Genomic DNA, 13,629 nt, shown 5'->3' with positions numbered 1-13,629 from the left:
ATCTTAGAAAATGGACCACAACGTGTTCTTTGGGACTCCATAGCCATATCTTGAATTCAAGAATGCCCTAGGCAGACCCTGGGAGAGCAGTACTACTTGGCTGAACATGCCCAGGCTGGGCCCTCAGCACCCTGACCAGGCATCCCAGAAATAGAAGGCTGGGCATATGCATGTACTGGGACAAAGTAAGAAAGTTAACAGGCAGAGGGCACTCAAGAGGTAGGCAACACCCAGCCTCCTCCTCCCTTCCGGGCCCAGCCCTCGTCTATAGGAGGGAACCAAGTCACTGCTAGCACCTTGGACAGAGCATAGGGCAAGGGTCAGCACCATGGCCAGCACCACCCCCCACCCAGGACCCCTAGAGTCAGCTCCTAGTACCAAGGACAGAAAAGTCGCCTACAAGACCCCTGTTACTGGCCAGCACCAGGGACAGAGCCACATGACTAAGTGGACAAGAGTATCTTCCAATTCCAGGCAGGATCAGACCTGGGTCAGTTCTGGGCTGGCCCTCACACCTGAATCCAGAAGCAGCTTAGCTGGAGAAAAGAGAAACAGGTCACACATCAGTCCCATAAAATTAAACGCTTTTTAGTGTTTAAAATAGCATTTACACAGAAGCAGCATTTACACAAAAGCAGCTCTATTTGAACTACCCAGTTGCTCAGACTTTGACACAGTATCTACAGTGCAGATGTGTGGGGCTGCCACGCCAGGATGGCATGGCACACATGCTGGTGGGCAGCTATCAGGACAGCAGTGACAGGGCAGGACCCCATCTCTGAGGTACTGTGTGCACTATCACCCCTCCACCGAGGCTGAGACAGTATACAGGTGCCTGGCCTCTCGTCTCCAGTACTAACCATCCTCCACATACTTTCAGTACAAATTGTGTTGTTATGTGCTGAGTACCAAGTGGGGGAAGGGACATGCACCTGCCCCCATTAGGTAACCAGCTGCCACCTTCAGAGCAGGCATGCTAGCAATAAATAAATAAGTTAGACCCCACATGGGCAGCCAGAGAGGTTTAAGGACTCTTTCTAACTCCTGAAGAACCCCACCTTGGCCTGACAGGTGAGGCCCATGAACTCAGTGAGAGTCAGCCTGGGCCCCTGTGCACAGTTCTGGAAGAGTTTGGGGGTGAGGTGGGGCACAGAGCCCAAGAGTCTTCCTTGTGCTAAATGGAGGTCACTTCCAGAAAAGGAACCAGAAAGTGGTCCCTGAGACTTGTGCTGAGGACCTGAAGACAGAGATGTGCCCTCACAAGACTCTACACGCACAGAACAGGCAGAGAGCCAAGCCCATCTCCTAGTAGGGCTGCTGCCCTCAGCCCTTCTTCCGCAGCCTGCTCCCTCTGCCCTGGCCCATACCCCACAGCTCATCCTATCCTGGCTAGCCACCACTAAGGCAAGCCCACAGAGATCCTGGCACAGCAGGACCACAGACTCTTGCCACAGGCAGCATGGAAAAAACACTGGTTGATGGTCACATAATGTCCACAAAGAATTCACAAGGGTTTCCCATGGCCTTTTGGAAGGACTGGCGGCTACCTGTAAGTTCTGGAGGAACAGCAGACAGTTCCCGGACAGGTGGCCCTCCAGGTGGCCCACCCACTACTGCATAGGCCTTTGTCAGGGGGTGCAGTGGGGGGAGCCCTGGGGCAACAGCTGAGGTCTGACTTCGAGGGCTACTGCCACGACTAAGCTGGCTGACAGGACGCTCCCACCAGCCAGTGCTACCAGACCCACTTGGTGCCGTGTGATCTGATTCGCTGCCACTACCCCCGGCTCCAGCTGCCCGGCGCTCCTCTCGGCCTGGGGTCCGATGGCTGCTCCTTGTGGACCCACTGCTCTTGCTCCCTGGGAGAAGGGAAGGGACAACAGAGTCAGCACCAGCCCTGGCCACTTCCAGAACCACCAGTTGTTCCCAGACAGCCAGGGCAGAACCTGGTGAGCTTGGGGGTGGTAGGGGAAGGGCAGCCATGCAGATACCAGGAGCAGATGAGAGGCAAGGAGCTAGGGGCAGTTGCAGACAGGAGGGATAATGGGGGCCAGCTTGGCACCCCACACCTAACCCCAATGCTTGAACCAAAGGCTGATGTTACAGCTGAGAAACTAAGATACCAGTGAAGGCCCTGCATGCCCAGCATTCCCATTAGCCATCCTGGGTTCACCACCCAAAGACCCACTGTCCACCCAACCCAAGGGCCCTGGTCAGCTCATTTTCTTAGCTTCTGTCCTGAAAGTGGTGAGAACCTGAAAACACGTGCTGGCTGGGGACATGCTGAGAGGGACACAGGGGGACCTGGCTTACCGGCCCGAGGGTCCACTCTGCTAGTCCTTCAGTCTAAGGCTTGCTCAGCACAAAGCAAGGGATAGCACAAGTCACACACCAGTCCAGTGCTCACCAAAGGCCAACTAGGACTACTGTGGGCCAAACTGAGCTTGGGTGCATGCAAGGGCCTATCCAAGGTCAATAGTCACTCAACAGCTTCCCCTTGGGCATTGCCACCCTGTGGCCCAACCTATCCTTTCTCCCATCTTATGTCCTCAAAGTTGACTGTCTTGAGTCTTTCTCCAGACCCTGCAGCATGGCTGCTGTGCCCCACTCTGCCTAAGACCTCTGCTTCAGCCCATCTCCTCTTCAGGACACCCACCCTCCAAGATCTTCAATATCCCTAAGATATACTCTAATGGCACTGTTTGCTTGTCTGGCACTCTGTTGGGCTACAAGTACCATAATTGATAAAGCCCATCCTCTTAGCTTAGGACCTAGAGAGTAACCCTAAGTGATGCCCTCTGCTATTCTCACCCTCATTCTTGCCACATCATCTCCTGGCCTCTTGCCTCTGCCACCTGGAACACCAGGCCTGTTCCCATCAGGCAGTCTTCCTATTCCCAAAGGCCTCTACCCACAGAAACAAAGTGAGTCCCCACATCGGCCCCCTCCCTGCCCCACACTGACTCTTGAAGTAGGACCCACCAGGACCCAAACACACAGCAGGAGCACAGAGGACAGCAGCAAGGCCAGGCAGAGCCAGGGAATGGGAGTGGAGGAGGGGTTGGCATGATTCTCACCTTCACTCTGCTGACTCCCAGCACTGCCACTGCCATAGCTGAAGCCAGGGTCCTGGTAAGCAGGTGGGAAGCAGGGCGGGGGTCCTGGGTACTGGTAGGGGTAGCCTTGACCCAAGGGCCAGGGTACAGATGGGTGGGGCAATGGGGCCAGTGTGTCCTGATCTGAGGCTCCACTGGAGCCACTGTTGAGGTTCAGGGATGCAAGGTCTGGCAGGAAGGGAGGGGATGGGTAAGTCAGAGCAAATGGATGAGCCCCACAATAACTCCCACCCAATGACCCCCTACTCACTACTGCACAGGTCCCCAAAGACATAGTAGCATTGCTCAGAGAAGGTGATCTTGTTGACTGTGTGCCGCAAGAAGCCGTGCTTCAGCATACTGCTGGCATACTTCCTCGCCTCCCTTCGTTCTTTGAAGCCCTCCACGTGTGTGTACAGCCAGTCCACCACATCCGCCCCTGGCCACAGGCCCATGAAAGTCAGGGTAGCTGAGCCCTGGGAAGCTACACCAGAATGAAGAACAGACTGGGCCCTTCCCACACAGCCAAGGACTCACCAATGACAGCATTGGCAATGGTGATCTTAAGCCACATGCGGTCCCGGATCTCCAGTCCTGAATCTGGCAACTGCATGACCCGGACAATGGCGCTCATGTCACTCTTCACGGTCAGTGGTGCCTCCTCAAGCTCTGCAAGGCACAGTTCTCTGAGCCCAGGCAAGCAACCAACATGTAGGGACTGAGTTCTGGGCTGCCTGAAGCTGGGAGCCCAGGCTCACAGGATGGACCTCCATGGAGTTGGGAGCAGAGGACAGGATCAAACCTCTATCTCCCACCCTTGGGAGGTATCTTCCCAAAATCTTGAGCTGAAACTAGGATATTCTCCCCAGCCCCACAGTCCAAGTACATACGGGCAAGCCAGTCCCTTTCCCTCCCCCATGGACACCTCCCTGGAGAGCTCAAGCTGTTAGTTATGTTAAGCAGCAGGAAAGCAAAGCAGAGGCTACCATGTCCTCCCAATCCTCAACACAGGCTTGACAGAACCCTTCAATGTGTCCAGATGGCCAGGATGGCTGGGCTATCAGAGATGTGTACATGTATCTTTGTGTACACATTTGTGAAAGTGTTGGAGACAGGCACATCATATGTGATGGATCCCAAGAACAGCTCTGGTGAGCACCAAGGCTAAAAGCTGGGGCAGACCCTTGTCCTTCAGCCTCAGTTTCCTGCTGGGGCTCTTGTAAGCTGCCACTTACGTGGGGCGCCAGGCACTGAGCTGGTTAGTGAGGAAGAGCTGGTGCGTGTGATGGCACTGGAGCAGGGACTCGTACCATAGCGGGGCAGAGCACCCGTCAGCGCTGCTGTGTGGGACAGCCAGGCGGCCGGGTCGATGGGTCGCACTGGGTCAGCTGGACAATTACCACATGGCAACAGATGACAGGTAATAGAAAGTAGGGGGACAGCACAGAGGCAAAGGAGAAAGACCCTTCAGACTGGGCCTAGGAGCCCTACCCTACCCCACCCCTCCATGGGGTCACTCACCCCTGGGGATGGTGAAGTAGCTCCGAGGGGTTGGGTCCCAGCACTTGGCCACTGTGAGGCTGATGGGCCTGTAGAGTTCAGCAGATCACATGGGTGAGGCCTACACAACCTCTCCTATCCTATACCCTTCCCATCCCCCCCACATGAATCCCCCCTCACCCCGTTTGGGATACGATCTCCCGAAGCACCCGCACAGCGTCATCGTTGCTCATGTTCTCAAAGTTGACATCATTTACCTATGGAGTTTGTGGGGTCAGGGATTGGTGGTGGGATGGGAGTGCCATCTTGTCCCCATAGTCCCCACATGGCTCCCACCTGCAGCAGCATGTCGCCTGGCTCAATGCGGCCATCAGCAGCCACAGCCCCGCCCTTCATGATGGATCCAATGTAGATGCCGCCATCACCCCGGTCGTTGCTCTGGCCCACGATGCTGATGCCCAGGAAGTGGTGCCTCTCTGCAGGAGGGGCCATGAGCAGGCCCCAAAGGCTCCTAGGCTTGTACCTACCCCCACCAAGCACCCACCAGCCCATAAGGCCTCACCCATGTTGAGAGTGACGGTGATGATGTTCAGGGACATGGTGGAGTCGGTGATGCTGCTGAAGGAGGATGCCTGTGGAGGGACCCAATGAGGGGCTGTGTGGCACCATTCAGAGCAGATACCCCACCCACCTGCTGCCTACCCGGTCTGTCTGCCTCAAGCGCTGCTTTCGCCGACGACATTTGTGCTTGCGGATTAGCCTAGAGGAGGTGCTCTGCTCTGTAGAGCTGCTCAGTCTGGAGCAGGAGACCAGAGGCAGGAACAAGAAGCCAGATGTCAGATAAGCACAGGGTACAAATATGTATAGCCAGCCAGCACTCATAAGCATGAATCTCCAGCACACACAGACATATGGACATGCCACCTACCGGCTTGTGTTGTCCTCCTCATCTGAGTCAATAAAGCTGCTAGATTCAAGCTCACTGCTCAGTACAGTGGATGCACTGTCTGGAGGCAGTCCCAGGTCCCGTCGCCGGTCCCCCCTCAGGTGTCCATTGGTCCGGGCAGCTGTAGGGATGGATGGTAGAGTAGGAGCTGATTGTGGGACTTCAGCAGTCACAGAATGAGGATGGCCTGTGCATTTCAAGCTTATGCAGTGACTCTGAGGCCACAGGAGGTAGAAGTACCAAGTTGGGACCTCTACCCAAGGATCACTGATTGAAAGAATGTATGGAGTATTTGTAGGGGGTTGGAGTATGCCGGGGGATACCAAGGGAAGTCTGGGATCCAAATCTGGGCAGGCACAGCCATAGTACCCTCATCACGGTTTCGACGTCGGGCTCGCTCCCGCCGGTGACTGACCATGGACTCTGTGCCTGTCTCATTGTCCATTCCATCACGGCTACTGGCAACATTTGGACTGCACAGACGAGAAGTACATAGAATTGGGCAGACCAGTCTGCTGGCAGCCAGTATCTCAAATGTTTCTTAGTTCCCAACCCACCAGACAGGACCCCAGTGCTAGAAGGTGCCTCCCACCCACTGTAGGCCCTCTCGGTTGTCAGCTTCACTCTTCCCAGGTCTCTGCCCCTGCTAGGGGCCTTACTGGAAGGAGGGGGGCCTGGAGTCCCCAATTCCGCCTGTCCTCTCAAGGGGTGGGGGCAGGTCCGTGTGGCTGTCAGTGCCCTGGGACCCTGCATCCGAGTGAGCGCCCTCAGCCAGGACCAGCTGTGGAGGGAGAATGAGGCCTTGGATGCCCATCTGCTCCAAGACCACCCCCACCGACACCCAGGGCAGATGACGGCCACTGCCCTACCTTTGTCCAGTTACTTCTCCCAGGAAGACCCACCTGCATCATTCTGGTAGGGCCACCCATAGACTCACCCAGGAAACCACCCGGCCATTGAAGCAGGGCAACTTGGCATTGTCATCGAAGATCTCCTCCTTCACCACCCTGTGGGCAAACAAGGCCCTGAGGTCACCTTACCTTGGTCCATCAAGGACACAAAGAGACATATCCCACCCTTGGACCTAGCAATGGGGTACCGGCCAGGCCATAGATGTTATCACTGAGGGTTTACCTAACACATTCACTTCTTAGGAACTCTGCTGCTTTCCATTGGCCTCAGGCCCATGACCCTCAGCACCAGGGTAGAAAAATGTAGAGGGTTCATGGAACGGCAGCCTAGGACTCCTGTTCACTTCCAGAGTCAGCCTGTAGCCCTAGACAAGGCTAAGGGTTCCTGGGAAAGACACTAATTCTTCAGCTTCCTTAGCACCAGGATTTACCTCAGACCTGTCTCTAGCTATATATGCCTGTGAACCCAACAGCTGCCTCACCAAAACATATGACACGTGAGGCTCCTTTAAGGTACTTCCTTATTTTGGGGAGTAGCTCTACCCATTCAGGTGCCTGGGACAGCCTATGGCCCACTGGCTCCTGTGCTCATCTTCCCAGCACACACCCTCTGTGCCTTTCTGGAGCACTCATAAGCCCTAGTCAATATGATATGCATCTCATGGTGCTCCGTGCCCTTGGAACCCTAAAGTTCCTTCTATATTCTCCCAACCCAGAGCAGGGCCTAGACCACAGCAAGGTACAGGACTACCAACCCCTTGTATAGATGTGAGAGAGCCAGAAGGATATCAGCCTCTGCTGCCCTTAAAGCCATCTGCCCAACTAGAGAGACACAGTGGACCTCATGCACAAGATCAGTCCCAACTCTAAGAGGGAATGGTTGGTTTCTACCTGAGGACCTAGAAGGGCATTCAGGGAAAGAACTAATCAGGCCCTGGCTGTATCTGACCACACCCACCCCTGCTTGTCTTAATGCTGCTTCCCTGGTCAGATGGGTTAAAAAGACCCAAGCTCACCTAAGCAGGATACAAAGGGTTAGGGAATGAGAACCGGGAAGGAAGCCAGAAAGCCTGGGGTCAGTGTTCAAAAGGCATGGACAGCAGCCAGGACAGGTCAGAAGGGGCAGCTGTGAAGGAGCAGACCTCCACCTATCTCCTCAGGCCCTAGATTCCCCACCCCCTCACCCTCATCCCAGTACTCAGCTCCACCTAGCATAGTGGGATTTTCCACACCCAAAACTTGAGTTCAATGGAGCTGGGAAAACAGACTGGTCCTGGAAGTGCACCTGGCAGGAAACAGGCTTGTGGTTTAATGGGCCCAATGCCAGGGGCAGGGCCACCTCTGCCTACTGCTCCAGGCCCACTGGGCAGTCGTAGATTTCAGGAAGCCCTAGCAGAGCAACATCCCATCCTATCTAAGGAATAAGGCCCTTGTCCACCCACTTGCTTGAGTAGAGACCCAGGTCTGAGGTGGCGGCAGGAGCAGGGCAGCCTGAAGGTATGTCCCAACCACTTTTCTGATCTCACCACTGTTTCCATGTGCCAGGAGGGAGGGCCCTGAGCCAATGAAGCAGGACCCCAACAGCAGATACAACCACTTCTCAGAACCCCTAATATCTGCTGCTCCCAATCACAAATCACAGCTCTGTGGAGCCTGGGCCAAGTCAGCCCCAAGAGAGGCTGTCATCACAGGATACCTGGGACTGCCTAGGATGGGGTGAAGTGTCTCTTGAGGATGACAGGGCTCTGCCTGTGGCAGCTGGTAGACCAGGGCCTGCAAAAAGCTGGCTATCTCCGAGTAAACCTAACAGCAAGAGAAACCCAGACAGGAATCCTTACCTTAGCCCCCAACTTCAGCCCCAAGTGGACTCACGAACAGCCTTTCCCCTGCCACACCCAAGCTCCAACCCTCTCTGACTCACCCATGGAGAGACATATGAGTAACTCCTAGCACCCACAACAGGGCCTGCCTGGATCCCCAGCAGGCACTGTGTCCCATCCAGAGCAGCTAGAGCCTACTCAGCAAGAGATATGGCCAATTTGAGGTCTTTGTGACTTCCAACCCCTACCAAGACACCCTTCTCCTTAGCCTTCCCAGCCTGAGCAACCCAAGTCCTGCTTTCTAAACCTAGGTGTCAGGGCAAGAATGAAGGCCAGGGGGCCAGAACAGTAATGAGAGGATGGCACTTGCCCCAGACCCCAGAGATAATCCTGGCCCTTCCCCACCCTTGGCTAGGCAAGAGGTAAACATCACAATGCCCATGGCAGAGACAGAAATGGGCACCACAGGTATGTGATGCTGCCCACAGCTATGGTCTAGCCTCCTGGGCACTCTATAACAAGAATGGAATGAAGCACAGCCAGACCTCTGCACTACCCTGAGTTCTGTGTGCCTAGCCTCTCAGAAGGAAAGCTGACTTCAGTGTGTCTTCACTGACTCTCTACATAGCTACTCAGGGCAACCCTGTGGGCATTTTGTCCCAACCTCAAAATTCCTAGAGAGACCTTTATGGCCACTGGGCTCTGCCTGTTACCCCAGTGATCTACCCCAAGGAGAAATCTGCTCTAAGGTAGGATCTTTGGAGCCTAGCACAGTTTGGCCAAAAAGAACCCAGGGTTCTTGGAGGTCACAGTAACACAGAGACTAATGCTAACAACCCATCCCATGTTGCACTGAGCCCCAGAACATGGAGTCCCTCCTCACAGCTCAGGGAATGTATTATAATTACCTAGACTCTTGTAATAAATACTAGGGAAGCACATGGAACACAGAGTCTAAATCAATGACCCCAGGCAGCCCTACTATCGGGCAAAGGGAGCACTCAGAACATTTGTCAATAGGCAGAGGATCCCAGAGCCCATGGGTTCCCAGCGCTTACCCTTGCCTCTCTCCAGCTCAAGTACCTCTATCTCAGAGATGGAAAGACTGGGGCAACTGTCAGGCAGATGAGCTCAGTATTCTATCAGGCAAGCAGCAGCAATATACTCCTAGTAGCAGGGACCAAATGTGCTCACTCCATTACCATAGACCAGACCCTCCATTGTCACCAGATCAAGCATCAGACACTTGCCTGGAGCCTACCAGAAGCCCGGACACCTTGTTACTAAGTCTTGGGGGTCTAGGGTCAGAACAAAGCTGCACATAAGTGGGCATGGAACAAAGACCTTTACCTTATTGGCTAGAGATACATACTAGGAATTGAGCCCAGCTCAGGGCAGACTCTGCTCCTTACAAAGTAGCCAACTTTGGTTTGGAGTGGGGCAGGAAACCTAGACTCACTAGGATACTACTCACAGACTCTATTCTGAGGCCACTTGCCCAGCTCAGCCCACCCTGCTGAGCTTCCTTCTCCCAACATTAAGCTACTTTATCCTGGTATCCTTGGAGCTCTGTAGGTGGAACCCAGGCAAGGAAATGAGGGATGCAGTTATGTGAGGGGAGGGGCTGCTTTTCCAGGCTCCCAAGGCCACTGTGCCACCAGAGTACCAGGTCACAGTCAGGGTGAGGCCTACATGTTGCTTGTGTCTATCTGTGTCTTCCTAGCTCAGACTCTACCTCTTAGCTGCTCTGCTGCCTAGTTCTACACACCTAGGACACCTAACTTGTACCTCTGAGCTCTCTGCTAGCTCCATACCTCAAGCCCCAGCCATTCCCAAGCCACCCAAAGGAACTACCGCTGCTTCAATACCCAGATCTACCACCCCATTTCCTTAGTCAGAGTACCTGCAGGTCCTCATGCACACAAACACAGCTTAGTGGGGACCCATGTGAGCTGATGCTGGGTTCCTACTCTTAGCCCGCCCTACCCAACATGGATATCAAAGCAGAGGAACAGGTACCCTCAGCAGATACCCAGAATATATAGTAGAAAGCAGCCCAGATCTGGTTCTGCTCCTCACCACTCACACCCTAGGGGTACAAGTTTGTGAGAACATTTGTGACTTTGGTGATTTTTAGCTAAAATAGTAAATTTAATCCAGAGATGCCCTGTCCCTGACAGCAGAGACCACAGAGGTGGCCCAGCCAGAAGAGTTGGGGAAGACCAATCTCTAGAGCACAGCCCTCCAGCGTCTAGGCAGACGGGAAGCACCAGCCTTCAAGCTGTGGGGGGACATGCTCTCCTTTGCTTTTTCCTGGTAGTTGGGGCACAGGGAATGAGTAGGCAAGAGAGTTAGTTGTCCAAACCAGATTCAGCCCTGCCTAGATGTCCAGGGTCCAAGTCCGAGCTTGACCTGACCCATGGGCTGCCCAAGGACCCTGCAACCATGGAATCCAGGAAATAGTCTCAATGTCAAAGCCCTGAGATGCAGCCACACAAGGGCACCAAGCGCACCTGCTCCACCACAGGGCCTCAGTATGCCCCCGCCTCGAGCACTGCCAAGCCATGCCCGCCTCGAGCACTGCCAAGCCATGCACTCAGGTTTCTGTGGCTATGCCCTGTCAGGCCTCTGTTGCACTGCCAGTCCCTGGCTCACTGTCCCAGAGGCCCTGAACAGCCACCACAGCAGTGCAGCTAGGAAACACACTACCTTAGAATCTGGCTCAAGTCAGAAGATAACCTGAGCACATCCCAGGAATGCAAATGCTGTGTGGTTCAGAAAGGACAGAGGCACAGGAGCCAGGAACCAAGAGGGCAGGCTATACTGAGTGAAGTCTCTTAGTCTCCAGTGACCCTTGACCTCTGCCTTGCCACAGGGACTCTACAAGTAGTTTGTCTTCGGGCTTCAGAAACTTTCCTAAGCTCCAGAAAACAGATGAGTGCCTATGACCCACCCATTCCATACTATCCCATCTCAACTGGAAGATCCAGTGGGTGCTGGGAGCCACAAACCCCCAACCCTTCCCCTTGATCCCAACCCCCATAAACTGCACATCCTCCTGGGAGCCATGAGCCCCGGGTTTCCACCCATAGAAAAGGAATGCAACAGGCCCTGTCCTTGACCAGAGAAAGGGAGGGTGTGTGGCTTTGAGGGTGGCCAGAGAGAAGGGGGGTGGCTTTGAGGGTGGGCTTCCACACCCAACCTGGGCCAGCTGGGCACAGGGGCACCACCGGATGGCGGTCAGGAAGCCTGGGCCCTCGCCTGTCCATCAAACAGAACTCTCTGGCCTACCTAGAGGGTAGTCAAGGACTCCGATCCCTAGCTTGCCACAGACAGGTGAGTACATACACCAAGGATCACCAAGGCGCAGAGGCTCAACCTACACCTGCTGTAGATGCGCGGCAGGGTTGCCGGCGCCGGGGGCGCTCTCTGACGTCCCCAAACCAGAAAGCCCTGCCCGCGCAGACAGGTGCCAGCTCGTGCCCGTGCAGAGACCCGGCAGCCACCGCACACGCGCGGGAAAGGGCCAGCACTCCCGCCCAGGCCTCGCGGCCCACTGACCCGAAGTCCTGGTCCATAGACTTGAAGAAGAATTTGTAGGCGTGCACCGGCCGGTTGCTGAGCACGTTCTTGAAGTCCGCCAGGGTGACGCGCTCGGGAGCTACCGGCAGCTTGACCAGGTACGGCGTCTCCTCCTCGTCCATGTGGTAGATGATCTTGGTCTCCGCCATGGCGCGGCAACAGCGACGCGGAACCCGCGCAGCGTCAGGGCCCGGCTCACCTCTTGGACGCGGGGCGTCCTCCCAAACCGCCGGCCCGCGCCCCGCCCGGCCGCCCCGCGGCCCCTTTGCGCGCCCGCCCCGCCCGGTCCCAGCTCGCACCCGTTCCCCGCCTGTTGCCCCGCGGCCCGCGGCCGCCCATCCACTGCCAGCCCCGGAGCGGGCGCGAGGGAAGCAGCTCCGAGGGTTATTGCCGCCCACCGCCCCCTCGGGCTTTTCCAAGAACCGCCTGGTGGGGTTGAGCCCGGAGCCACCAGAGGGCGCTCCAGAGTTGGTGACGTCACTAGACGCCCGTAGCGCAGGTGGGGCGGGACTACGCACGCGCAGGGAGGGTTCGGGGTTGGACGAGGCGTGCACACGAGCTGGGCAGCCGGGATGGGACCGGGCGGGTTCCGGAAGCCTAGAAGCTAGTTAGGTCTTTCTGTGAAGTAGCGTGGGGCGGGGCTCTGAGTTCCCCTAGGCAGGAGCCAAAAAGCCTTACCCTGCGCTCGCCTAGATTCCCATTAGGCAGGAATCCGTCAGAGGTTTGTGGACAAATGGGCACGCTCGGCCCCAGAAAGGCAAGAGGGAGAGAGGTTGAGCCCTTTGAGCCAATAAAATCTGCTATGGAGTAGAGGAGCACCGTAGGGCTGAATCCGGAGGCACTGGCTACTCTGAGGTGCTTCGGGCGCTCCCCAAGAATTTAAAGATACCTATGTCTAGCCCAAGACAGCGAGAGCCTTGCTGCGCCCCACGCTAAACCTGAGCTCAGTTCTTATGCCCACTGCCTTGTCCCATTGGATCTCCCAAGAAACTCAAATGAGTGAATACGAGTGGTGATGCAGGTGTGCATACAGGTGTCCAGGCAAGGTCCAAGCTGCGACTGAAGCCAGAGGGATTTTGCCTTGGACATTGTAGATCAAAACAGCCAGTTGTCACTGGTGGTGGTGGCTCATGCCCTTAATCCTAGCACGTGGGAGGCAGAGCCAGGCAGATCTCTGTGAGTTCGAGGCCAGCCTGGTCTACAGAGCAAGATCCAGGACAGGCACCAAAACTACACGGAGAAACCCTGTCTCGAAAAACCAAAACCAAAATAAAAAGCCAGGTGTCATCTCCAGGCCTAGGAAGACCAGGATGCCCCTTGACTATAGAGTTGACCCAGTAGCCTTGCTAGGCTGAAGGCCTCCCCTACTCCAGGATGGCACAAGGCCCTTTGCTGGCCAGTAATAAGAGTAGGGTAATGCATAGGATACTGGTCAGTGATAGAGACAAGGGGAGCCTAATGTGACCTAGAACCATCCCCAGACACTATGCCAGCACAAGGAAAGACCCCACCACTGCCTGGAGGACCCAGAAGTTAGACAGAAGGCATTGAATGTATACTAAAGGCCACTGAAGTCAGCCTAAGCAGAGTTCTTCCCTTTAATCCCTTACTCCCAAAAGAGGCCTGCAATCCTGGGAACCCGGACTCCCTTTGCTAGCAACTGGCCCTCTTCCTTGAATCTTTACAGAAGTAACCTGAAGAAGCCAGGCAAGGTCGCTTCAAAGGGTCAGCTCAAGAGGGAGAAAGACAGTCCCTTTTCTGAGTGTTCCTCTGGCCAG

General features: G+C 55.4%; 1 protein-coding gene across 5 annotated transcripts; it reads right to left on the bottom strand.

Moving 5' to 3' along the window:
- Positions 1–567: 567 nt before the first annotated feature.
- Dvl1 (dishevelled segment polarity protein 1) lies at positions 568–12,312 on the bottom strand. 5 transcript variants are annotated; one of them, XM_015985945.3, is made up of 16 exons: positions 11,831–12,137; positions 6,476–6,545; positions 6,198–6,319; positions 5,908–6,011; positions 5,521–5,659; positions 5,295–5,388; positions 5,155–5,224; positions 4,929–5,068; positions 4,773–4,849; positions 4,614–4,681; positions 4,328–4,480; positions 3,630–3,761; positions 3,364–3,531; positions 3,075–3,281; positions 2,311–2,349; positions 568–1,856 (listed from the first exon to the last, which is right to left on the bottom strand). In XM_015985945.3, exons 1-15 carry the CDS (start codon positions 11,998–12,000, stop codon positions 2,339–2,341), a joined length of 1,725 nt encoding a protein of 574 aa, XP_015841431.1. In that variant the 5' UTR covers positions 12,001–12,137; the 3' UTR covers positions 568–1,856; positions 2,311–2,338. The 5 variants fall into 5 exon arrangements, with proteins under 5 accessions (XP_015841431.1, XP_006992422.1, XP_006992420.1 ...); XM_006992360.4 differs by lacking the exon at positions 2,311–2,349 and having other exon boundaries at positions 11,831–12,312; XM_006992358.4 differs by lacking the exon at positions 2,311–2,349 and having other exon boundaries at positions 4,403–4,480.
- Positions 12,313–13,629: the final 1,317 nt, after the last annotated feature.

This window comes from Peromyscus maniculatus, chromosome 2, assembly GCF_049852395.1.
Source record: "Peromyscus maniculatus bairdii isolate BWxNUB_F1_BW_parent chromosome 2, HU_Pman_BW_mat_3.1, whole genome shotgun sequence".
Lineage (NCBI taxonomy): Eukaryota > Metazoa > Chordata > Mammalia > Rodentia > Cricetidae > Peromyscus > Peromyscus maniculatus.
Note: the sequence above shows the minus strand (reverse complement) of the source record. Positions and strands in the feature narration are given on the sequence as shown.

What these genes read in the sequence shown, in the direction of transcription:
- Dvl1 (XM_006992360.4), bottom strand. Translation starts at nt 12,000, where the DNA reads ATGGCGGAGACCAAGATCATCTACCACATGGACGAGGAGGAGACGCCG. An exon ending in CAGGCGACATGCTGCTGCAG is followed by an intron (nt 4,850 to 4,928) that starts GTGGGAGCCATG and finishes CAAACTCCATAG; the next exon opens with GTAAATGATGTCAACTTTGA. An exon ending in CTCAGTGCCTGGCGCCCCAC is followed by an intron (nt 3,762 to 4,327) that starts GTAAGTGGCAGC and finishes TGTGCCTTGCAG; the next exon opens with AGCTTGAGGAGGCACCACTG.